The sequence below is a fragment of the Dermacentor variabilis genome, chromosome 8, assembly GCF_050947875.1.
Source record: "Dermacentor variabilis isolate Ectoservices chromosome 8, ASM5094787v1, whole genome shotgun sequence".
NCBI classification, from domain to species: domain Eukaryota; kingdom Metazoa; phylum Arthropoda; class Arachnida; order Ixodida; family Ixodidae; genus Dermacentor; species Dermacentor variabilis.
Genome location: NC_134575.1, coordinates 24,372,231 through 24,399,743, shown reverse-complemented (window position 1 = coordinate 24,399,743; position 27,513 = coordinate 24,372,231). Strand labels below are relative to the sequence as shown.

General features: G+C 46.2%; 1 protein-coding gene across 2 annotated transcripts in view; it reads right to left on the bottom strand.

The window, feature by feature from the left end:
- Positions 1 to 22,069, bottom strand: part of FoxK (forkhead box K) — a 79,389-nt gene extending 57,320 nt beyond the window's left edge. The window contains exon 1 of one of the 2 annotated variants that reach the window (XM_075701419.1): positions 21,659 to 22,069. In XM_075701419.1, the coding sequence (XP_075557534.1) occupies positions 21,659 to 22,017 (359 nt within the window). In that variant the 5' untranslated portion in view covers positions 22,018 to 22,069. The remainder of the gene's footprint in view (positions 1 to 21,658) is intronic. The other variant, XM_075701418.1, reaches the window with a different exon arrangement.
- Between the last annotated feature and the right edge of the window lie 5,444 nt (positions 22,070 to 27,513).

Genomic DNA, 27,513 nt, shown 5'->3' with positions numbered 1-27,513 from the left:
AACGCACGTGGCATCATATTATCCACTCCGAATCTGCCGACTGCGATATATATATATATATATATATATATATAGGGAGAGAGAATGCATGATGCAGTGCGCTTATGCGCGGCGACAAACCGCGTAAAAGTGGCCTTTTGCGTGACGCAAGTTCGCTCGCAACTTGCGCAATATGGACGCACTATCATCGTGCGACTCTATGTCAAGAATCGCAAGACAGTCGAGTCTGCAGCTTTCGTGTGTGCGCGTGGCGTTTGCTCTTGTCTTTTGCCTGTTCGTTTTCGTACGTGCGATTCTCCGAATGGTAGCGAAATAATCCTAATGTTTTTGCCATTTCTGCGATGAGATAATCGTCATTTACTTGAACGCTGCCGTTCCCAGTACAATATCCCGCGGGGTGCTATTCCGGACATCCGTCAAGTTCCGCCATATTGTCAGCTCTGATTGGCCCAGCGGGCTGCTACGGCCTCTCCGATTGGCTCAAAACGCGACAACGTGGCGGAATGCGGCGGTGTCCCGAATAACATCCCCAGGTCACGAATGGCGTGCGCTTACATCAGCAGCGCGACACGGCGTTCTTCGCGTGAAAGTACAGCGAGTACATTGTGTTTCCAGAACGGGAACGGCACGCAAGATAGACGAAGATTACAATCGCGGACTACTTCCTGCGGCAATGTCGCGGAAGGCGCAGTGGGGCGCGCGCAGCATCTCCACGTGTGTTCCTGCGCCTGGCACCGCGGCACCGCTTGACAGCGCTTTCGGTTTTCTTGGGACAGACGCCGAACCAGCGTGCACCATCCATGCGTGCGACGGTTTACTCATTTGCACAAGCGAGGACGAGAAAGGAAGCAGAAAAGTAAGTCGAATTCAACCCCATTCGGGCGCCGCGTCCACATTCGTGGATGCAACTTGTTTTTGCCCCTTCTGTCGAGCGATGGCCAAGAAAAAGCAGCAGTCATCCATAGCTTCGGGTGAACTCCTGCATGTTCCACGTGCCGACATTTCACTTCCGATGTGCTCTGGTACCGCTGCAGACGAGCACTTTGCTGAAGGTGTACGGCCGAACGCCTAAGGTCACAACGAAGTGCCTGGGGGCCTACGAAATAATTCGTACAAGTCACTTAGTTGTAAAGATCGCGCACGGCACAGTTCAAAGTAAAACAGGGACAGAATTATTCCTTCGTTGTACAGATGAGCAAAGGAGCAGAGACGCTCGACTGTATAACGCCAATGAGAATGAGGTAATATTCTCAGGAGCGCTCTTTATGGTGCGGCCTTTGCGTCTGTAGCCGCAGCGTCCGTGCCTTCGTTGCAACAGAAAGTTACCCGCGAGAATTATTGACCAGGGAGACGCATAAGCCCCGGATGAATGCAAAAAAAAAAAAAAAAAGATCCATTCCACTCTGTGAAGGTGAATGACCAGCAAAGCTGTTTAGCACACGACACAGCAGAGGCGACAATCTTGAACAAAGTTCCGAAGATAGTCGTTGTCCTGATCGGTGGCCATCGCGACAAAAGGTATGCACACATATTCTCGCATCAGCTCTGTTATTAAACGCGTCCGCCACGTAACGAAGGCAATGAATGGCTGACACACCGTTAAGAGAAACGGTTCCATATACCGCCGTAAATAAGAAAAATTTAACGTACCCTCCACATTACGGCGACAGAAGCGAAATGAAATCTCTGCGCTGGAAAAGGCGAGCGGCTAACGAGCCAGCTGTGGAAGACGACGATGCTCGAGCCATTGCTAATGATGATAATTGATGACGATGACAGTTTCCTCTAGCCAATGAATGGTTCGTACCCAGTTAAGCAATGAGCGGCAACGGAGCCAACTGTGGGAGGAGACGACGAACGCCAGAGCAGTGGCACGGGCCCATTCGCGGGCGACGAAAACGCCCTAGCCAACGCAGCTTCGCTGCAAAACATTAATTTCTAGAGAGTGGTCGCACTTCTCACTGTCGGCGAAATAATACTCGCGAGAGCACTTTCTTGTGCGCACCTCGGCTCGCGATAGAAAGCTCCCGAAAAGACGAGGGCGCGCTGCGAGGCAACTTGTGTGTCCAGGGTTGGCCGACCTCGGCGTCGCGGGATGTCGCCACTATAGCGTCGCTGCTCGCCTTCCGCGTGTAGCGGCATTCCTCCGTAGGTGTATACGCTGTTACGTCCCCGCTAGCTAGGCTGAAGTTCTGTCCCGAGTGATTTGCAACGATTGCCGGTACAGTGGCGCTGGCTAGCACTCCAGGAGCGGCTTCCCGATCACGAACTTACTGCTGCACCGCTTCCTTTTCAACTTTAATAATAGCTCCAAATTCAGACCGTGTCACAGTCGCTCACTGTTCTTCACTGCTAACATTCCAATTGTATCACACGTGGAGAAAAAAAAAACGTTCTTAGGTGCCAGTACAGTGCCGACATTTCTTGGTGGAAATACCGAGACACCTCCCTGTGCTGCCCCCCCAACCCCTATGGTCTATATGCGCCAGTGTTGGAAGTTCTACTAGCAAGCGCTCAGTGACCTTGGCTAGGTTTACTGCACGTGGGAAAGCCAGTTTCACGTCATTTCCGCACATACCGTCTATAAAAGAGGGCATTTTTCTATGTGGTCTTTCGTAAAGCTTAGCCGCAAACCCCACAGAATTACCGCCAGACGTCGCCGCGTACCACCGTCGCCCGAGCTGTCGTCTGCAGCAGTCGGGTGAATGGATAGCGCTTCCGTAACGCCCTCGCGGGCAGCTTGCGACACACGTTCCCGCAAATTCGCAGCACCTAAATAAATAAATAAATAAATAATAAAGAAACGCCACCCACCGACTTCCGCTTAAGCCTACAAAGCGATGCCGAGGCACGGCCAGGCAGACTAGACGTAACACGCGCCGTCGCAAAGCGAGTACACGAACGTACTTGCATACGGGGCGTGCAGCTCAACCGGCTTCCAGAAGTTGCAGAAGTTGGCCTGCGCGACAGCCGTCACGAGTTGAAAGGATACTACAGAGAAATACGTTTTGAGCTGTATTAATGAGTGACGGTGTTACAAAAAGAAAACCACTTTTCTTGAGATCAGACTTCGTAAGCCAGAGAAGACGCAAAAACAAAATTATAACAATAATACCGGTGGAGACGCCACCGTCACGTTCCCGCACCGGCTTGCCGCGACGTCATGAATTTTGACGGCGTCTGCTCGGGCCTAGTTTGCATTTCCTTCTTTTCTTTATCGGCAGACGTGGATTGTGCGATTTGTACTGCATCTCTGAGGAAGCTGAAACTTTGCAAGCTCCACGAACTAGGACTATTATTATTATTGAATCACAACAGCCCAAATATGACTTCACCCTAACACATAGACGCTGATATTTCGTCGAAAAAAAAAAATCAAAGGAAAAGAAAAAGGAACTGTGATCTCGATTTTTGTTTCGTTTAATAATCAACCTATTGCCGTGAAATCAAGGAAACTAGAATTTTTAATTATACGATCACTCTAAGTCAATTCCATCGTTCGCAACGGAAAATGAAAAACTGAAAAACTGCGCCGCGATTCCACACGTAATATTTTGGCCTCCGACAACTGAACACGCATTGCCAATCACGCACTGCGCACTCACCTAATTAGCATTACATTTTTAACTCGCGCTTCAATGCAGTTTTCTTCGAGGAGAAATCAGACACACTATGCGTTCGGCAGACGCCTACCCAATACACGACGGCTGGCTGGTCTTGGCTCTTAACTTGAGCCTTAAAATAATTAGGTGTTCAAGCCATGCTGGATGCCGGCTTCAAGAAAACTCTCTTACTCATTAAGCCAATGTTAATTCCTAACTACACTTGCTTTTCCTTTTTTTTAGTAGATACCGCTTTCGTTGTCGCCGGCTTTGTCAGTACTACGTACGTGGATATGTTGTCTCAAAGGAAGCAAAAAGAAAATGGCCATTTACAGCTCTAAGTTGTGTCTGGCCGTGGACTAGTTTTGAGGAAAGATGCTGCAACAGAAAGCAAGTGTGACTGGACCAACTATGGCTGGCAGCTTAATCCATCGGGCATGAAGACACCAAACAAAAAGCTAAATTGTTGCAGCACCATGAATAAAATAAGCAGAAGAGTTCAAGTGACAACAGACAGACTGTCACCATAACTACGGAATGCCAAAGGACACAATCCCGAAGCCTAGCCATGGTTACAGAATTAATTTTTACCCGCCGCAGCCACATCACTGCAAGCACAAATATATCTGGGATCTGCTAGATGGCGAAATATCAGCAAACCATCCATCTCATTATCATCCTGTGAACATTTTTGGGCACACTGTCCCACATTAAACTACGAATCTCACATGAGGTCACGATTTAGACATTGGTGTGTGCTGGTCATGTGTTCTTTGACATGCACAGTCAGAAACCCAAGATGAGACAGGTTCACAGGAAAGTGGAGGCTCGAAGTGATTAAATGTGGTAGAACAAGGAATGTCGAAAGCAGTTGCTGTCCAGACAAAAGCTAGTTCCCTTCTCGAAACGTTAGCTTCAGCAACATTCCTTGTTCAATCACAGTTAATCACACCAGGCGAAGGGTATGCAACAATGACCCTGGAAATAAAGACATTGTTGAAAGTAGCACAGTGTGTGTGTGTGTGTGTGTGTGTGTGTGTGTGTGTGTGTGTGTGTGTGTGTGTGTGTGTGTGTGTGTGTGTGTGTGTGTGTGTGTTTGTGTTTGTGTTTGTGTTTGTGTGTGTGTGTGTCATTCTTTTTGTACCTTGTCGGATGTGCTACACCTACGGACTGTAGTTTCACTGACATTTTTTTATAACCATGCATTGCTTTGGGACCTAAATAGTGAACATTCTTTTTTCATGCTTCAAAATGCTTCATGTTTTCAGGACACCATATCTAAACGAATGCATAACACTTGCAGCCCAGAAGAGCTACAAATGAACATGCTGTTTAAAGCTTAGAGACATTACAGATGTTGAACAAGGCATCTGATTACGATAAGCATCTGCAGAAACATACGTTCCCTTGACAAGCTCTGGAGATGACAGCAGGCTGCCTACAGTAAAATGCAAATGTGTGCTACTATGACAGCCTGCCTCAGAGAAATAGCCATTATGTCTAAGTTGACGTGTCGACCACGCTATTGGAAAATAAAAATAAGTACAAGGGTGTATGCAAATGTCTGGTACAATGTTACGCAGCAGGACAGCTGTGTTTATGTATAAGAATTACTAAAAAATTTTTGTTTTCTCTGTGTGAGGCTTATATATAGACAGCAAATCCTGGCATAATGTTACCAGTGTTACGAGTAACAACTGTGTAACTAAATTATGCAAAATTAAGATAACAACTGTAACAAAAAACTATTAAATGAAACTACAATGAGGATGGCAGTTTGGATGCTGTACTTTCTGTTAAAATGCACATATCAAAGTAAAAGGCTGAACAGCTTGAACGAGTCTTTTGCTCCAAATAGTTAGTTCGGCACACCAGCCTAATGCAAATATGCAAACACCTTTTGTTCCAAAACTATAGATGACCCAATAAACAGTGTTTACATTTACTCTATGTTGTCGTCATAGGTAGAAAAAAATTATGTACAATTATACAAGGCTAACAAAAAGGGGCTTATTCCTAAAATATACATAGACAAGTCAAATGCTACTACGACTAGTACTCATGTAAATGCGTGTCTGCAAAACAAGGCACAAGTAAAATATACTGTAGCTCTCGGCCTAGTTAGAATTTAGAGGAAACAATGCATGTGCTTATAGAAAGGGAAAAAAAACATTATAAAAAGACACGGCATCTCATTCTACTTAAAATGAAAAGCTTCCCAAGGAACTTCACAAGTGTACCTATTGCAGACTTTGCAAGTAATCAGGCTAATCTCTCTTGGTAGTAACAGCAAAAGGCAACCAAACCGCTTTTCGTGGCAGCACACGTTACTCATTCGAAGCAATGAGCATTAATAATGGAAAGGTAAAATGCACCATGTTGCAGATCTGCAATGGAAGGTAAATGCAACTTATTGCAGATATGCACAATATTTAAGAGACGTGAATTTGAGCTTAAAAAAAGATTTATACATTGAGGACTCCTGGCGTTGCTGTCAGTTTTCCGAACTGGTATTGTCTGAAATAACTATGAAAAAGTTATCTGACAAGGTGCAAAACATTATTGCAAAATGCTGTCAAGTGTTAATCCAGGAAGTCAGCAGGTTCAGGGTGCTATGTACATTGTATGCAAAAAGCACTATAACAAAATGACAGAGAAATAAGTTCCTCCGAAATATTCCAAAGAATATTCTTCCCTTCTACATAACGCACTGCACGGTATAAAAGGAAGCAAGACTAAAATCAAGGGGCATCTTTACTGCACAAGGAATTCGGAACTTAAACTTCAGAAAGCCTGGAATGCTGGTTGTATGATCAAAATGTCAAATACAAACTAAAAAAAAATTACAGTAGGAGCATAGGCTACGATTTAAACAATATGTCATTTATTATTCTGTGGAGTCAAATGCTTTAAGTGCTCGCCTGTTGCTAAGGGCTTCCACAATATGACCACTAGTTATAAGTTAGCATGCAGTTACAAGGGGAAAAAAGCCAGCAGAAGAATGTTTAACAATAGAAACATTGCTACAAAAGCATGTTTATGGTCAACCGTTGCAAAGGGAGTTTAGCCTGAAAAAGTACTCCATGCCTTAACGTTCCACTGCTTCAATACACTTATAGACTCAGAGCTCAGTCGAACTGACCTTTAACAGGTGTTGAAACTGTTCACTAAGTAAAAGCGAGTTTGCAGCTGAGCTGTCAAACCTTCGCATCCAAAAGTCAACATGCTAGCACTGCAGTAACATGACAGGATAATGCATTAAACATGACTGAAGGCTATAATGCAGTTCTCTCAAGTTCACAATGAAAGTACAGCTGTATTAGCAACCTTGTTCTGATGTACAACACCTGGAAGCCTGTATATTAATGCCAAATGAAGGGAGCTGAGAAGTTCAAACGTCAAAATAAGCTGCACTAAGAAGCTGTTCATAAACAATTGTGTATTCCATTAATATTTTGAAGTTATGCCGTGTGGCAACCTAAGTGAATAAAAAAAAAATGTGACTTTTCAAATCCATAAACAGTATTTAGTCTGACTGTCGAGGATTTCAAGCTGAGTGCAAACACCAAGTGAACGAAACAGCTGTTTATAAACAATAAAACATGACTTTGCACTTGCATGAGCCCTTGGTCCAATTGTTATCGGCAGTCACTACTGCAATCTTAGCAACTTCAACTGAAAGTGAAGTTTTTTTCTTTTCTCCTGCACATCACTGCATCATGAGTAGTTTTGTAGTCTGACAGAGGTGCTTGACCTAACTAGTGGTACAACCCAGAAATGATCCCCCCCCCCCCCCCATTTATTGGTTCCCTTTATTGTTAAGATGGAAAAGTTTGCTTTACTCTTGTAACAATGTCCGCACTTTTGTCTAGAGCACTTGACTGCTGTGCTACAGAGCAATGTAGGATCACACCACTGTAAGAGCACAAACAATCCAGATTTTTTAAAGATAACCGAATACTTTACCATTCCCATCAATTCAATGCCATTAAGGCAAAACTGCAACTTTTTCCTTTTATCATCACAGCACATGTGATTCAGCGCTCTAGATGGAAGTGTCGACGACTACACAGCACACTTACAAGTTACGAAATGGCAGAATGACAACTCCTAACGAGTCATGCTAAAGGTGTTTCTCGATAAACAGATTCAAGCAAAACACCGCCTCTGTTTATCCCTAGTTCCACATCAACAGATGCCAACTTGAGCTTGTCGGTGACTGTGACTCTGTATGAACTATGCCAGGATGTGTAACACTAGTGTGGAAGGCTGCTCCTAGCAAGGAGAAATAATCATCGAAAACGGTTAAGAAGGATCCCCATACTGTTCCAGTCTTCCAACGATGATACCAATGAATGAATATTTAGACACCAAGCTAAACCTGCGTACATAAAGTGACCATAGCGGAGAGCTTAAGGTAAACGTTTCAACCACTTAGGGTTCAGAGATGCAAAAGAGTTAGTAAGTCAAGCTACACTGGTGCATTACAGTTATTTATTTCAAACACTGCAAATCCCAACTTAGGGGCTGTGATGCACGACACAAACAATATAAACGAAATAAAACTGCATGAGAATGAGAAAGCAGACAAACCAACGTTAGCGCGACAACTGTATCAACGATATCAGTATATGTCACATGTCTGGTAAGAAAAAAATACACTTAGCACATAAAAATACAAATCATAAGCGCTTTGTAGTTCTAGGGGACCCTCAAATTTCTCCCACCTCATCTCAAATGACTACACTAGCTTCAAGTTCACTTCACTCGTTAACTGCCTGAGATGAGGAACGAAGGAGTATGCAAAAGTATTGTTCACAAATAGGTCAGTCTTGGAGTAGACGGTCAGAAAGCCAAAGACGACAAAAATACAAACTGACTGACTGACTGATAGTTTATTGTACAGGCTTTGATGTCTCGAAGAAATACAAGGATTATGAGAGAAGCCTAGTGGAAGCATAAAGGTTAATTCCGACTTTGAAGGGTTCTTTAAAATGCATCCATAGTGTTAGGATCGGCCTGCAGGGGTACTGCTCTGCAAAGCTATTTCAGCCCGCTGCACATGTTTCGACCGACCCGCAGTGGGGGCGCGCCCTTCAGAGAACCAGCGAGGACAGCGCTAACCAACTGCGGGCTACGGCAGCAACAAGAGTTCCCCACCCCCCCCCTGCCCCCAAAAGGATGCTTTGCGGTGCGGGGGCCCCAGGATTCATCACAGTCTGCAGACACGTGGCGACTACAGGAGAAAGGCAGCTCTGGAATTTAGAGGCACCAGCTGGGGTCGGGCGTGACCATCTGGCTACGGGGACGCAAGACAATGGACACCACGACGGCCACGTTGCGAAGGTCAGCTCTGAGTGCTGCGAAGGTAGTCTGCCCTCGGAGGGGGGCAGTGAAAGTGCGTAAGTGTGTGTGTGTGTGAGCCCTCCTCCTCCAAAAAGGCGGGTAGTTTATGATGACATCGAACGATGACGTCTAACGGAGTGTTTATAAGCAGCTGTTTGTCGCTGCTGCAGTGTGCTCGTCGTCGTGCTCTGTGCTCGTCAATGTACTCGTGAGCTGTGTGCTTGTTTGCTGTATGCTTCGTTCTGCGGGCTCCATTTGGGAGTCACGCTAGACTGTGTAAATGTATCCCATGTTTAAAATGTAAATACTGAAAATAAATCCTGCTCGCCTAAGTCCCGACGAAGAGTCAAGGTCCTCCCTAGAACTCAGACTGCAAAATCTTACAACTGTATGCCAGCGGTGGGATCGTCCGACAAATCTTACAATAGCTTGATCAACAAGCACTTTTTTTGCGCTGCGCTGCCACTGAAATGCTACTGCCGCAAAGGAGGGGAGTCGAACCTGCAACCTCATGCATCCACCTGCCGACTGCCATAGCTATTGAGCCACTGCATGTTATGTGCAAAAAAAATGAGTGACTAGCAGCAAATGCCGCCTATAAATTACTGTCACAGTTGCCCATGAGTGTCGCCTATTTTGGCACTGCCCGCTGGAGATAGTGATAAGAAACCCAACCTGCACAAGCAAGTCCCAAATGCGTGGAGATACTGTGCAATCTGCAATTACTAACTATTGTCACTAGTGGCATGGTTCCAGCACAAAACTATGCAGGGAAGGTTTAAATCTTATTTTGTCTGCCCAACAATCACACTTTGCCCACCAAATAAACGTAGAGATTCAAATGAACAGGTTATCCATTTATATACAGTACTATTGTATAACGAGATGTTCATAGTCCCATCTTCTTCCTTACAACATCGTTATTGTCAATGTTACTAAATTATGTGTCCATCACTCCGTTTTTGTTTCTTACGTTGTTGTTTCTGTCATCAATGTTATTGTGACAACTAGTGCAAAGTACCTACTGAATAGTTCACTTTGATAAATACTTTCTCCGCTGGGAGATGAAAAGTTAAAGCTGCAGCTTTTTGCTTAGCAGCAGCACACTATAGCTGCCATCCCTTTGTAGTTAGTGGGCATTACGAAAAAAGGGACCAATGCACTGCTGTGACAATGGGCTTGACATCATCACAGGTAGTGCTCCTCTGTTGCTGTGCGGAGGCGCCTTGTGAATAAATGCTTTGTGGACGTCGCATCTGGAGATAACACCTGTGCTGTGTTCCACAATTCAGCACAAATTACGAAGGCAGTGGGAGCTCCCTAACTAAAGGGCACGAAACGCTTCCAAGCACAGATTTTTCTTGAGAGTTAGTATACATAATAAAGTTATCCGTGTCGTCAATCTTAAAGCAAAACCATTCTTGGGCACAATTCTGTATAAAGCGGTCTTTTATCTACATTTGCATTTCACAGCATTCAGCTGAGACATTTCAAAATGTTAAGCGTTATTAGCGTAGCTATGAGACAAGCTCGTTCATGGACATTTTATTAAGTATTTTGTGTTTTCAACAAAAATGAAAAGCAAGTAGTGCAGCAAATGCCTATAAGTGTATTTCCTGCCTGGATCCCCAAGGGTATTACATTTATTCTTTCCCAAAATTAATTTGGGAATATACGACATAACATATTCATTCCGGATATGATGTCAGGTGCGTGCAGAGCACCAAGTTGTTCAACCATATCTTTGCGACCAGTGTTCAAGAAAATTGACGCTAATTTGATATAGACCATCATGCCGTCACTGATGACGAGAATCACCCCTTAAGTGTGCTTCGAATACCACAAAATGAGATGAAAATTTAGAATGCAGCTTCAACATAGTAACCAACCACACAAATTTAGCATATTCCTCTCTATGTATGTGCAAATAAAAACAGTTTCAACTAAACAAAACATGAGGGGATCGTTACTTTGTCCATGTAGATGGAGGTGCTGCTTCTAGCATCTAACAGTGGCATGTAAACGAAAGAAGTCTGTTTTACTTCGGTCGCAAGTCAGTAATAGGAACCACCCTTGAAAAGCAATTATGTCCCTGAGCTCGATTCGGGTCTTGGGAGGATATACAAGCAGCCATGCCGACATCACAGTGTGCAGTGCATCAAAAGACTGCACAGTCTGCACACACGCAGACGACACTCACCGTTCCCACCTGGTACCGCACATGTGCCTTGAGACAACAGCCGTGTGATCAGCCACCACAATACCGCAGGCTTGACACAGTTACTTTCACGGTTTGGGCCCCTTTACGGTGACATAGCGCGTAGAAGTTCTTCTGGCTGTGGTTGATGCTTAGTCTAAATGTGAAGGCTAACAAACTATATTCAACATTATATACCAGAGAATGTAATGCAGACAAGAGAGACTACTGTCACTGAGCACACATACACACCAAAAAAGGTGCACTACGCAGATATATTTATGCATCATGTAAATGAATGCAACATGAACTGCTGCATACAAGCACAAAGGTTCTCAAATAATGTGTGGTTCGATCAGTGGCGTTGCTAGGTCCTCTGGCACCAGGGGCCCATATGTCTTCTGTCACCCCCCCCCCCTCCACGTCCGTCCGTCCGGGTGTAGCCCGCGGAAAGAGGGATGTCTTCAGATCTATATGACACCCCCCCCCCCATCTGGCCCCTTGCACGCGAGGCCCACGGCCCCCCGGCCCCCCTCGTTGCTACGCCACTGGGTTCGATGCAACCTTATCTCCACAAGTTGTAGTTGTAGGACGCTGAGCAGTTATTTTGTAGAAAGACTTGCAGATCCAAAGCAACAGCACTGACCAACACGCAGAGCAATACATCAATGACTGCACTGCTTGCATAACTTCCAGACCATCGCCCACTAATTATAAACAGACTACAGTCTTCAACTCACTTAATATGTTGCATTAAGCACGTTTACGAAATCGGAAGAAACAGGAAAATCGATTCAGGTGCGACCTGCATTGTATGCCACGGCTGATATTTAGCTGCTCGGATTTGCTCCAAGAAGGAGAGGCTATCAGAAGTCGCAAGGTACAGTAGAGCCAACTGCTAAGAGGAAAACTTATTTCGGAAGCTCCTATCTAAACACATGCGAACAGAGAAGTCTGTTTTGCTCTGCATCCAGTGTACCTAATTCGATGAGGCTTGTTCAACGGAAAAGAAAAAGTTATTTAATTACTTTTAATGACTGTAGGAAGCAGATTTATTGTTAGACCATTGATTTTCTTAAACAAGAATTGTTGAAAGCTGAATGAAGGAAAAAATCTTTATGCGCAAACTTTCAAACGAATGACATATTGCACAAATTTGTGAGGACGACTTCAAAGCCCTTATAAGCACTGCAACAATCTCACGTGAGCTGTAAATCACATCAAATTGGAATACTTTAAATGCTCTAACAGGTACAGTTTATGCAACTGTGACATCTGTTATTGGCACAAAGTTAAACTCAGTGCTCAAATTTGTTAGAAACTTGCCAATATTAAACCCAATGCCTAGTTTAGTAAAAAGTATCAGGTCCTAAAACAACATTCCACTGGCTGTAGTAAGTAAAGTAACTTCCCCTCTTACACGAGCAGTGATGCAAAATTCTTTGGGCTCTGTTTATTGCACATAATCAGTAGCTATTGACACAGTAATAATGCGAAATAAACTGGTTTGCTATAGCGCCAGACGACTGTTTTGTTATACACTCATATCTCATGACCAGTCGCGGTTTCGATTTCAAAGGGCACTTTGCACCCCATGACGTAAGAGACGTGCTTGTAAACAGCGATGGTCACTTGAGCGCGCAAACCTGTGATGCACACTAGCGCAGCACCGTCTCATGTGCCATCTGTGCTCCTGTTTTGTCTGCTAGCCTGGTGAGAAACAGGTGCATTGTTACGCCACTGTAACACTTCGTTTCACACTATATGCAGTATGATCCCGGCATAAGAGGGCTTTAGCCACGTTTTAGCATGTCCGCAAACTTCCCCATTTACGACTTACAGGATAGCAGGACGCGTACGGCAGGAACAGTGCTGGTAGCGACATCTGGTGACGCAGTCTCTTAACTAGAGAGCATGCAAACACACATTCTAATTGATGGTGTGAAACCTTGGTAGCAACATAATCACTAGCTTAATGTAGTCTTATGATAATTCCCTTTGACAATAACACTGCTGCAAAAAAAAAAATGAAAGCAAGAAAAGGACGAAACCAAAAGATTCGAATGCTTTGTTGAATGCTGGCCATTGCACCGGTAATCTGTAAAGGAGCCGTGAGCCACTCCTCGGGCTTGGCGAAAAAACACAGCCTGCACATGTGCTCTGAACATAACAGCCAACTTCTGCAGTCATGCACGGTGCCTGGATCTCACAAGCGGAGTGTAAGTCACCTTTCTCTTAAATGCTGTCTTTTCAACAGAAGCCTGCTTGTCACTCTTTTCTGGATGCTTTATTCCGTAATATAGCAGGTTCTCATACGCAGCTGCTATTTGCCAATAGCTGACATCAATCAAGAAGGGTGTTAGGATCAGTGCGCTTCTTCATGCTGTTACTATGCACACATGTATTGATGCAGTTTAATAAACAGGCTGAAGTAAGCGAAAATCTGCTTTCGAATTTGCATAATAATTACGTACTTCTGGAAGAAGCCCAGTATCGTCTGATCACGCTTAGCCGCGACCACCTGCATAGGAATTAAACGTTGGCCACCCTGCTTATCGGTGTCGTAGCCGCTGAGTCTCTATAATTTTGACTAGTTTTGAACACAACTAGCTTAGAACCGTGCGAAAGTTAAGGTCAGACCACCCACACGCTTACCAGCGTGTGCTCCCTCCTGGCCGCTCCTGGTTAGACACCTTGGCAGATTTCGCTTCATAATGATGGAGCTATTGATAGCACTTCAAATCGCACAAGTTGGTTGTGGCTACTATCGGTCGGTCAAGCTGGTGCAGAACAAAGACAGTCCACATCACGTAGCACAGCCAGATGGGAGAATATGAGCGCAAGTGCACACTCTAGCCCTGTGGTGCACAAAGCAAACGCTGCAGTCGCATGTAGCTGCAGTCTGCTACGTAGCATCGGTACTGCAGCCACCGTGGGCTGCCGCGACGAGTCCACTGGCTGAGCGCACTGTGGCACACTGAGGACAACTGCATTTGGCGCATCATAGGTGCCAAAATCAGAAACAGTGGCGTCTACGTGAACATCCAAACCAAATTTGAACTGCTTGGCGCAGTGACATTCAGTAGGTTGAGCATTGTTCTTCAAAGATTCCCAATGCAAATCACTGAAGGAGTGCAAACACCGCAAACACCATGTTTGAGTGCCAATAACTTCGCTTTTCCGGAATGCATTGAAGAACTTTTTGCAGCAAAGTATTTCTGGAATACTGTAACTTCAAATGCACTTTTTTTTACCTCGTCAAACAGTGGCTCAGGGCCCTTTTAAACGGTAAGAAGTTTGCATGTATGCTTCACCAAAATGGCAAATTGGGTGAGTGTTCATTATGTGAAAAGAGCAATCCTGCCTTGCTCGCATGATGAAGGGCTATCACTAGACATGTACACACATTGAACTCCTTATATGTAAAAAAATAGACCAACGTTAGTAAGCGCTGATCTGTTCTTCACTCGTCTCTGTCAGTTCGTGCTTTCACAATAATGTACAAATCGTGTACGGTCAGTGCAAGACCCCCAATGCAAACAGTGCTGAAACCTCTTCTGGACAACAAGACATGCTGATGACGTCACAAGCGATTGAAATCAATCACCAAAACTCGTGGCGCAACACTGCTTACAAACCGGACCTAAGCTGACAAATTAAAAGGTGGTGCACTTTGCTTCATTCAACTTGAACGAATTAACTTCAAAATTAAACTATGTTCTAAGCTACATTTGCTATCGATAATGTACAGATTATGTGACCTTACAGCAATATAATCTGTTATTTTGAGTTAGAATTCTTGTGTCAGTACATATTTATGAGGAAACTTCTTTAAGAGGAATAGGCGTCTGATGTCACCTATTCAAATACACGTAAGTTGCAATAAAGCTTTCATGAAACAACTCCCATACCCTATTTTAGTGAAGTTTGCTGCATATGAGAGAGAGAGTTGCATTCTTGTGACTGTTGGAAGCGGAGTTTTTATTTAAGGACTCGAAATTACTAGAAAACTTGCCACAAATTGGTGTTTCAAATATATAGAAGCACAATGTTTACAAATGAGCAACATTGCTCCAAAACCGATATTGCTGTTCTGCCAAACTGCTTCTGTTAGAGAAACTAACGCAGACACATTTGTTATATAAATTTAGAGCTTACATGAATTTGTTACAATGTTTACAAGTGTTATGCAAATGTCCTACTCACATAAACAGGTATATTTTACAGCAGTGCATAATCTGTCAGTGTTGCCCACTTTGGATGAATTAAGTGCCGTTTACAGAATATTGATGTAGGTTTTTCAGTGCTGATTCACAGAGCTGTAAAGGTGAAAGTTATTTTTTTAATTTTACAAGTTAAAAAAATTAGGACATTGATGGCTTAAATCAAAATTAAGCTTCTAACAGTCATTAGATTTTACCTTTAGCATTTAAATGCAACAAACCTCATCAAACTCAGTGCAATTGTTGCTGAGGAAGACAATTTCTCCTTTATGATGGATTTAGATGGGAGCCCCCGAGCTAAAACTTCCCCTTAAATGCAACCAATTTCACTCAAGTTGATGTAGCGATTATCTCGTGAGAGCATTTCTGCATCTTATCCATATCTGAATAGAGAAATTGGAGTAGGCCCCGAGCTAATGCTTCCTCTTGAAGGGAGTGCCGATTCGGTATTCAGTCTTACGTAACAGAAAGAATATTTAAGTTTGAAGGAATTCTATGACTGACGACGACGGTGTGAGGTGTTTAGTGGCGTGCCAGCCAGATATGGCCAAAGAGCACCATGCAAGTGGTGATGGGGTGCCAATGAATTGTCAAGGAGATGCAAAGATTAACTGTGATCGGTAGATGTAACAAAGCCGTAAAAAGGTAAAAAAAATGAGCCACCGTAAAGTGCATAAAATGTGTAAGTATTAAATAACAGTAATCACTGGTGATGTGTTCTATGACCATCAATGACTGATGTGATGCATCGGGTAGACAACAACAAAAAAATGCTGCAGATCGCTTTTCTATTCTTAGTAGCAATCAAGGCAGGTATTCTAATTAGGTGTTCTTTCTAACAGTGAACCATACTGCACGCGTGTTTCGTTTCTAACAGGGCTAGCTTGAATGCTCCTTGCTCTCTTTTGGTAACTATGACCTTTCATGAGCAGGAAGTGAATATACCGTTTACTGTTAGCCATGCCAACGCAAGCAAGAGTACTTGAGAGAATGGCGTGACAACACGGGGAAAGGTTATCTCATACCGACACAGCAGACAACAAACATTTGCACAGACGAGGGGCGAGCGTTGAGTCTCCTTGGGGCTAAAACCACTGCAGATATAGGTTTCCCATTTCTGGCTCTCAACATAACAAACAATAATTACCACAGAGAAACATGCCACCAGTGCACAGCACAGCAGTAAATGTTATGGTTCAGTAAATTTTTGAAATGAGGCTTTTAAAACAGTTTCGAGGAATTTTGGTTGTTCCTTACATAACCATTTCAAGGTGATCAGAACAATTTAAAATAGCTGAATAATCAACCAAATTAAGCAGCAGAACCATAGTGCATACTGTTGTCTCAGCCTTTCATATCTATTGGTGTCTCGTACGAAGATGTAGTATTTAATGCGTATATAATCCGATAAGATAGTGGCTTTTAACAAGTAATGCGCAAATGAATAAATTAAGGCTCAAGTTGACTTGATATAATGAATTAGCTGAAAAGGCTAAGCAGTAGGTCTCTATAGGAGAATCCTGGGAACCAAAGCATGTAAAAGATTGGTGTAGGTAGCCCCCAGGTACAATGCCACGACACAAGAACTGAAAGAATAACACAAATGCCGACTATCAACTGAGAGGTCGAACAGTGGCGAAACCTTTCGTTGCACTGTCACGAATGTAAATGCACTCTGAATTTCCAAGATAGCGAAGCTCTATTCAGACAAAGGAATGAAAAAGTCAGCCTTACGGTTGAGGTAAGCTGTACTGACAAGTGCAGTCAGTATCATGTGCAAAAGCCAATCTTTGGTTATCCTTCACAAAGAATTGTCTTTCCTGATCCGATATCTGTACAGCGCACAAACACAGACGTCCAAAGTTGGCTTGCTTGCGACACCTTCCCATAAGCATGCTCAGACAGTTCTTGAGTTGTACCTCTTTTTCACCACTGTGTGACCTCTCTGTTGGTAGTTGGTAGCTGGCATCGGCTTTGTGCTTTGCGTTACTCTTGTGGTTGTGTCTCCTTTACAAACTCGCTAAGTTTTCTGCCACACTACATTTTCAGCCAAGTCAATCCAGATCAGTTTACGCCCACTTGTTTCAATAGAAAGTGCACAAGTGGATGATTTGCAAGACGTTAGCAGATGCGAAATAGTGGATGTGCTATCGTGGTTCATCACCAAGCCCAAGCATGCATGAATCCCAACAATACCTCGCAGCGCACTGTTACACTGACTCTCATCGTTTTAAAATTCAAAAGAGAAATATTTAGTTCAAAATTTCTGTCATTTTCTGTCAATTTTTTTCATGGTAGCTTGCATTCGTCCAGGTGCCCAGTGAAAAGTGATAGTTACAATGACCACAAGCTTTTCCTTTCTCCATTCCTACAATTTACACTGCTGCTAATACTACTTCAACAATACTGTATCCTATACTTAAAGAGGCTGCGGAATGATGGACACAAGCAGCGTGGTCATCTGTGATGCTCTATGGAATAAATCACACATGTGTTAGAAGTTTATCTTGCAGATGTAAAGTTACATCAAATGACACATTTTTATGCTTCCTGTATGCAACAAACTGTATTTTGTTCGTGACTGGAAGCGGTGCGCTGTGGCCGCAGAAACGTCTCCCTCGGCTCGTTCAGCTGCAAGTTCAGATATGCAGTGCCTCGAATGTAAAGATTACATCACACTTTGCAACATAAAAGTAATAGGCGTCATGCTACGTCTAATTACACGACGCACAGCATAACTATGTTTCGTGGTCATGGTGGGAGAGGCCTCTAACCTTCGCAGCGTAATCTGCTATGTATGGAACAGATTACAGGAGCACAATACTTCCTCCATGGAAGCCAACCGAAATGCAAAAGAGATCTATCTCCCACGTGACACCCTTCCGCGATTTTCGCGATGGAGACAGCCTCACGTTGTACACGAACGTGCCGCATTTTCTGGTACCTCGCACGTGGAAACAAGGAAGCAGCCACTTGGAGATGTTCGGACTTCTGCTCGTACGGGGCATTGACGGTAGCGCCGCTACGCTGCCGCCCTCTGGCGTCGTTCGCGCGAAGCTCAACAGCACGGGACCGCCAGCGTGCGTCCGACGCCCGTCATCAAACGTGTTTTTGTTTTCACGAAGTGCGGGACCTCAGAAACAAGAGGGTTCCAGATAGGTGGTTACAGGCTTTTGTTTGGTTTGGTGCGAGCCCAGTGTCCATAAAGAAACGCGATAAGAACGAGGGGGGGGGGGGGCGAAATACCGGGATGCAAACGTCGGCAGCCTTGTTGTGAGAGGAGGGTGTGTGCTGGGAGGGACACTTATCGTGGCGATACCACCGCAGTCTCCATGCTGATAGATCTTTACTCTCTCTCTTTTTTTTTTTTGTATATAGCGCGTTCCGCATGGGCCGACTCATGCCTTCTACGGCGAACCGGAAAAACAAGATGAATCAGCGACATGTCTAAACCAAACAAGTAGCAGATGCCAGTATCTAGCCGGCGCAACGCTCTTGGCAAGGGTGCGGAAAATACAGCGGCAGCAGCAGCAACAAAAACAACAATAATAATAATAGCAATAGCGAAACCGAAACAAGGGGAGACGAAAGGAGCTGGGTGAAAGGCTAAACAATTCCCGTGCAGAATCTCTGCTAACGTTGCCCTTAGTTAACGAACGACTCCCCGTTCGGGATGAGAGTCCACGGGAGGTCATACACCGAATCCACGATCCCAGGTTCCAATACCCCATTGCGGCTCTTCGTTCCAAAGCACCCTGACAGATCACTAAGTAGGCAACGTTAGCCTATGGCATAAATAATACGGCTTCATTATCGCTCACCGGGGGCACTTCTTCGTGAGGAAAGACACACTTCGTCTTTACTATCTTACGCAACCTTCTTTGGCGTTACTCGTTCGCGCTACAACGAGCAATCGAAAGTGCAAGTCTGCTAGGCGCAATCATTCGCTAGCCGGCATTGTGACGAACATTGAAAAAAATTTTGGAGGGCGCTCAAGCTTAGCCTTTGAGAGTGGCACGCGATAGCATTCAAATATCCCCGACTGCTTCTCACGCTTCCCGACAACTGCAGCTTATGTAGCCATAATGTTTAGCGGGAAACGCTGGCGGAGAGCACTACGCACGAAGGCGAGCTTTCTGGTAGAAACGCGGCACCTTGCGTAGGCCGCGGATGGATGGATGGATGTTATGAGCGTCCCCTTTGGAACGGGGCGGTGGGTTGCGCCACCAAGCTCTTGCTACTATGCTGCCTAATATCCTACCTAGGTTAACCAATGAAAAAAGAAAAGAAAAAAAAAAACACTATGAACTACCCCGTCCAAATTTTCTGATCCCCTATTGCGAACTGTGTTCTTGTACGTCTCCGTCTTTTGTCGTTTCCCTACTTTTCTTCCACCAATCCTCCAATCGCCTCTTACTAATGTCTATTGCGGACCTGTCTGCTTTACCACTGCTCCCGCTGAACCCAAGGGCTTCAAGGAGGCCAGTGGTGCCTAAATCGACCGCTGGGTAGACGTCTTCACATTCTAATAAAATATGCTCCGTCGTTTCCCTAGCTTTACCGCAGCAAGCACATGATTCTTCTTCCTTCTTATATCTCGCTTCATAGGTGCGTGTTCTAAGGCATCCCGATCTCGCTTCGAAAAGTAATGAGCTTCCCTTTGAGTTATCATAAATGGTTTCTTTCCTGATTTCGTTTTTTCCTCTTAAGTAGTTACTCATGGCAGGTTTCTTTTCCATTGCCGCCACCCATGATTGCCTCTGCGCCACCCGCGGATGCGCAGAGGCAAACGCCATCTGGAAGTGTTTCAAGGAAGCGGGCGCGCCACTCCGTGAATGGTGGAGACGCAGGAACCGGGGTTCGTGTTTGGGTTTCCGTGTGACAGAATTACGTTTTCTCGCATATTCAAATTACAATCCGACGCTATATCGTCTGTAGATTGCGTGCAAGTCGTACTGCGCGATTTATCTGACGCACTTTACTTTGAGAAATTCAATTAGTTCAGCAACTTCTTCGCGCTACACGGAGGGCCTGCGTGGTCCAGAATGGCTTTTCTTGCGAAATCGAGGTCGACACTGGACGCCGGTTTTTTTTTTTTTTTTTTTTTTTTCGACACGGGGCCCTCAACGATATCACGTTAATAACTATCGAGCCTCGAGGCAGTAGGCGTGACGCGAAAAATAAAAACATAAAAAAAGGAATATTGTGGCATGCGCCGATTCCGAACAGGGGGACAGAACACGTGCCGTCTGCAAGCCGGCACTGCGAAAGAAGCCAAGCAGCAGCAGCAGCAACAAACGGCAAACCAGCAGCAGCGGCAGACGACGGGGCGAGCCCGCAAAAGTAAACAGCGCGCAAGGGGGGGGGGGGGGGGTACGGGAGAGAACGAAAGAAGCAAAAGGCGAAAACACAGAATAAGGAAAGAGCGGCGAAACCAACCTCCATCCTCTCCTCGACGCCCTCACCTAGCCTGCTCGGCTGACGGCGATGTTGACGCGGCGTAGTTCTCTTTTCTGGGGATACGCAAACTCGACCCATCCTACGCCGCGAGCGGGCACACGCGATAAAAATATAAAATAATAAACAACATAAAAACGAACGGTACGGAGAAAAGTTGGGGAGGGAGGGTGAACACGTTAGATGAACAGGAACCAGTGGCTGCTGCCTTCGGGCGCAGCCGTCGCGACTACTAAAACGGACGAGGCTTCGAAGTGACGAGGCCTCGCCGTCGCGAATGAATGAAAAGGTGTGGACACCGACGAGCCAAACGGGGTTCGGAGCGGCCGCCGTGTTCCAGCCAGAGCGGACGACCCGAGGTCGCAGTCGCGAGCTCTCTCCGATCGTTGTTTTCTTTTTCCCCCGACACGCGCTGCGTGCCCGATCGGGCAAATAAATGGAAATACATAAGGCAAACACGGGGCCACACCGTAGCCTAAACTTGTTTTCAATGTCAGTCAGCCATGGTAAACAAGCCACCTCCTTCCCCCTCCCCCACCCCAGCGCGCAACCTGGGACAAGTGTAAACAAATTGCCCGATCGGCAACCACCCGGGATCCAGCGACCGCAAGTTTCGCCCTGCCCCGATTAGAAACGACGGGTTCCGGGGGGGTGACCCTCGAAATGAGCACCGCGCCCGAGGGGGCCCCGAGACGGAGCCTGGACCGACGCGAGTACGCATAGCAACAAGCCCGAACCGACCATGTGTTGGTCAGGCCTAATGGCACACATGGTTTCTCGTCGGCTACGGCCGGCGCGCCGTGCGCGTCGGAAGGCACCCGCTCACTACTCACGTCTTGGGCAGCGGCAGCGGCGCGGCTCCCTTGCGCTGGAAGACGCCGTCGACGAAGACGCCGTTCTTGCCGTTGCACACCATGAAGAAGTGCGCGCACTCGTAGAAGATCTCGAGGTGCTGGCGCGAGATGAAGCTCGAGTGGCCCATATTTACATCCACCTCGCCGCGGCTGCTGTTGCGGCCGATGGAGATGCGCTTCTGGCGGATCATGTACTCGAACTCGCGGCCCTCGAGCCGCGCGATGGCCGCCCCTTTCTGTTCCGGGTTCCACTGGAGCCGCGACGGGCTCGAGGGCGCCGATTTGAGGGCCAGAAGGGCCCAGGCATCGTTGTCCGAAGCCCTGTGTTGCGTCGACATTACCGTACACACCGCGCTCCAAAATGGCGACCGCCTGAGCCAGACCTCCCGGCATGCGTCGCGGCCGGATCACGTGACCAGTTTTATTCCTTTCCTCTTCTCCCCTCGCCCCGTCCATCGCGTCTCGCCCAAACGCTGCCGCTGCCGCTGCAGACGACAGAAAATGCAGCCGCGCACGCACGCCGGCGGCGGTCCCCTCCTTCCCCTTCCCGATGCAAGCCGACGCGATAGAAACGCGTTTTGCATCGGCAAATATTGTGTATGTGTGCTCCGCGATGCTCGGCGCTTCCTTGTGTAAAAAAAATCATAAAAGCAGCGGCGACGGGGGTGGTAAATCGAGTAGGCCCCCGACGACACCGGTTCAGCCGGGTCTGTTGGAGGCGACGACGACGCCGGCTGCAGCGCGCTAGCTGCTGTTGCGACATGCGCGGCGCGTTTCCGAGATCGATATAGTTGAGGGGGGTTGGAGGGGGGGAGGCGGGGGAGGTAGGCCGCTGCGAATGCGGGTCTCTGTGTCATGTTTACATTCCCCGTTCGCTGCTCTCCTCTTTTATTTTTTCGTCTTGTACTGCCTGTCGGCCGCGCGCGTCGCTTGGCCTTCGCCGCCTTTCTTTTATACACGCATACTTTCCCGCACTTCCCCGGTGCCGCGACATCCTTCAAATGTCCGTTCTCGGGCGACTCCGACGCGATGTGCTGCCGGCCTCGTTATTGAAATCGCCAGTGGCGGAGCGGCAGGGCTCAGCCGTTGGAATCGACACCAAGCAAATAAAGAAAGAAAAAACGGACCCGGACGGCTCTCGTGCTATTGCGACACCCTCCAGACCGCCGGCGCGGCTTTCGATGGCTTGCGCAATACGTCTGCGCCGCTGTATACAGTGTATCTAACTCGGCAGTACGTGTATCAGCTCACGAACAGAACAGTAAACGCGCGCCGACCCGTCTTTGCGAATGTCGTTCGTTTAACGGGGCGGCATATGTGCTCGCGCTTGGCAATTGCTGTAACCTTCGCGGACACGGGCGCCGGCGCTTTTTCAAGAACGTCGGACGTCATCAAACGGATTACTTGTTTTTTTGGGAGTACTTTGTTTATCATCCTGTTGCTATGAGGAAGCGAGCGAGCCAAAACGAACAAGCGGAACTGACGCTCGCTGAACGCGGAAACGCGCAGACGAGCCTTTTAGTTCGTTCGTTCGTGGTGTGGTGGCAGCACATGCCGCAGGGCTCTGGAATGTCCCGTCTTGTTTCGCTTTTTTCCGATGGGTGGCAGGAGACCACAAACAGCGTTTTTTGTTTTGCTTTTCCTCCAAGTCGGGTGAAACAGCGCGAACACTTCAATCTGCGAAGGCAACAGAAAGAAGCTGGAGTAGGAGCTGGACGACATCGCGGTTTAGAAAAAGTGGAAGCAGACGACGCCATTTTACAAAGGGATGAAAGCACGAAATTAACAGCTGACAATTAACAACGGCTTCCCGTGCATAGATAAACGAATCAGGTAATATAAGTTGGAGACTGGATAACTTATATACTGGAGACATGGAGGCATTATAATATACTGGAAAATAAATACAGATTGTTGAATTCGCACACAGGCTATGTAGTTGGTCATGGAAGCTACATTTGCATTGTAGCCAATGTACGTAGTGACATTAGAACGCATGCAGTTGAATTGAGTGATGCGACAAGATAAAAGTTCCACCCCCCTCCCTTCCTCTCGATGCTCGAATTATTCACATTTGGGGAAGCGCTTGAACCCCTGCGCCCGCTATACCCCCACCGTCAAAATTGGGGAAGCATGTCAATCTACCCACACACCTCCCTTTTGAAGGCCGGTACTGTCGTCTGCCCACTGGCAAATCCAACAAAACAATAGCTGAGCCCAAAATTTCTTTTTTGAATATAGTGGCCACGTAAGTAATGCTTTTCTTTATCATATCCCTTGGTTACGTTGCGAGAATTGTCTCTTATTCGTCTGCTCTACGCGCTGCAGCAGGCGACGCGCTGTAGCAGACGATGCGCGGGACGCGCCATATGCACAGAAAGCTGGCGCTGGGCAGTTCCTGCCATAATACGTTTCTGTTCGCCCCCGCTTTATTTCATCAGCCCGTGTCCCTTGGGGTTCTCTACCCACATCTGAAAACACAAAATCAGCTTTGCTATATTTAACTTATAAGGTTAAACTATAAGGCACGAAATCGTTGCATCATCGAATACCGCGGAACTATTGAATATGTATTCAGATAGTCGACATAACATTACAGTCGCAGTCTCTTATCATCTTCAATAAACGAATAAAGCTTCTTAGAACTTCTTAGAGCGTCTAATTCGATTGTGTAATAAAGACTTTTAATTCTAGATATACAGGGTCCTGAATATTTGGTTGCGCGTGTTCAAAAAAAAGAAAAAAAAAGATTTTGCACTCACCGCTGCACTGTTCTTGCTCAAATTTTGCAGAACGATCGCATTTTGTTGTCGACTTCGTTTAGTATAACACTTGGCTTGTTTTTTTAAGACAAGAATGAGAAACTGTTTTCGCCTATGGGAAAAATGGCGTCTGATAATCCGGCCCTGGCACAGACTTGTGCCAGGGCCGGATTTCAGTTTTCAAATTTCAAATAATTTACCGGTCGCCAATGGTTTGCCGTGTGTGCTCGATTATCATATCGGTCTCTCTTAATTATACGAATAGTTGTCACACTTTCAGGCTCTTTTTCGTAATGCAGTAGCATTTAGCAATTCATATCGACCATTCTAACAGTTTATTTAGCTCACGATAAACGGATGGCGCTTGCACAGCGCCCAGCCCTTTATTGCCTCAAGATCCGGGGCGCAACCTCCGCGGGGTTTCGATTCCTGGTAGGTTTCCGAGAAGGGTGGAATGCAAAAACATTCCTGTGCCTACGCTTAGGTGCACGTTTAAGGACACCAAATGGCAGGAATGAATCGGAAGCCCCAGCACATACAGTGTCCCCGATAACCCACTGCGCAGTTTGAAAACGCAAAATTCCGCATTAAAAAAAAAAAAAAGAATCGCGCATTTTTAGGCCTTAATTTTATCGTTCCCGATGAGCATTGATTTGAGATTGATGGATTAGGCCTACTATGGCTGAGCGAGCGGGGGCGACAGGGGCACCATCTGTGCACGTATGCGACACGTTGCATGATCGAGTGGAGGCTTCTTTCTTCTACACACAGATAGCAAAGTAGGGCACGTGGCTAGTACGGTTGCACATGTATAAGTGATGAGACTATTGTAATATGTTCTCATATTACATGCGGTTTTTAGCAAGAGACCTGACCGATTACGTTGACGTCAAAACTTCTGGCTACGGCACCACTTGGAGGCACAGGTATATGATCCCTAGGATATAGCAGAGGCCCACCAGGCGCGTGCCTCCTCCCCCACCGCCTCCCCTTTCCCGTCCCCAAAACCAAGTTTATTATCTACGCCACTATAACTTGCAGATGTCGGAGGTTGATGCCGAAGGAGAAACGAAACATATATTCACAGCTCGAGGACAGAGAGTATGGACTGCTTTTATTGCCAAGAGAAAGATAAGCCGGGAAACAAAAAAAGAAAAAAAAGCAAATGCGTTTTGGGGAGAACCAGGAATTCAAAAGGAAAGACGGTAAATATGCAGACCCTACGCACTGTGGGAATCGACGTAAGCGAAGCTTTCTGTGCTATTTGTGTTCACTGAGGGTATTTGGCGGTGATTTCGACGGCTTACGACAGTGACGATGTGGTACTAAACGTTACCTTGAGTGTACCGCTTGCGTTTGTCTAAGTACTGCACAAGAGCGCACAGCGAGGCGCTTTTGCTCGAGGCGTTGTTGCGGCGCCATTGTCCGTATCCTGCGAGAATGCTAGCACTGTCATTATTCCTCCCACGGCGCTTCGCACGGTGGGTGAGATGGAGAAACGTACCATTTTTATTGTAGTCCCTAAAGGAAATATAGCTGCTGCCACGTACGTCCCACTGCCCGGCGGACCAGGGCCCGAGCTGACCACCCGGGCTTCCATCACGCAGCACGGCCTCCCAGCGTTGCAGTGTAAGGGACGTCGTGGCTAAAGTGTTGATCGTGCTGGAGCACCACTTTAGTATTGTCGTTTCCTGAACGGCTTGGTGTCTGCACGCCATTCATCAGTTGTCGATGGTGTGAAAAAACAAACAAACAAACAAAGTTGCACGGTGTTTATTTTTTCAGAGATAGCAGAAACGTGCCGTACCATACCTTGGATCATCATCATCATCATTGCAGTTTGTCCCCAGCTGTCGTCATATCTAGTGGTAGCGTTTCTTTCATTCAAGAGAGCCCAAACGAAGCATGACGGTGCCTTTCCTTTCTACCGCGATCATCAATGCAAGCTGCCACGAGCGAAAGGTCGTTATACATCCGTTTGGTCAAGGCGTTGGTTTTACCCATTCTCTGTCTCCTCTTGAACGAGAGAGGGAGAAAAAAAGAAAGAAACCGAGGGGCCCGATTTTTATTAATAAAATCGTAAGAAGCGAACAAACAAAGACACCAAGTCTGTCTTATTCAACACAGACATTCCGTCTCCCCTCTGGACTGACGCGCGTGAGTAAAAGGTAAGCGCTGCAGCTCCTGTAATGCTTTTGCGAGAGGCTCACAGCCTTCAAGAGGAATTCCAGAGGACATTGTAGAAACGGCCAGAGAGGGTACTGTACGTTGCGACGCTCCCGAAGCTCTTTGGAAAGGTCTGCCGCCGTTCCTGCCGTGTACATTACGCACGTTTTCAATCGCCCCCTGACGCGGCGTGCAAGACAGCAGCAGCAGCAGCATCGAAAAAGTCGAAGGAACAGGCGAAGAGTGCTTCGTTTTAAAAAGACCCCGAAAGCGAAAGGAAGGTTTTAGGGCTTACACGCATGCCTAAGCGCGACGGATTGCCGCCAGGACGACAGGACCACCGGCGTACGTCGTCGCCGTACAATTCATGCATTCATTCATCGAAGCGACGCGTAAACCACGAAACTGCGGAAGAAACCTTACATGTGCGCAAACCGGTGAACCCCGGTGAGTCGCTTCATAATACGCGCCAATACAAAACTAGTAAGACTGCAGCGCCATCGCACGGATATCTAAAAAACTATCGACAAGACGCTACGGCCTCCAAGACTGCCAACGCTGCTTGCGCAGTGGTCTTGAAAGCACTAATGTAACCTAAATACGACAATGCCTCATATAATGCTTGTTCAGATACATAAATTTTTAAAATAAATAATAACTACAATGGTCTCAAATGTTCTTCAATGCTGTTGCGTCTAACAAAAGCCACAACAGCATTTTATACTTGCCTCAAGATGGCAGCACGCTTCACAATTGTTTAACGTTAGAAACGGTAGATGGCGACACAATACAAACAAGGCTGTTGTGGTTTTGTCCATATGGTTTTGTCATTTAGTAAAAGCGAATTTTGTTTCTAACACCTGTAACGAAATCCGCTTTGACGCTTAACTGGTGCCGTTGTACCAC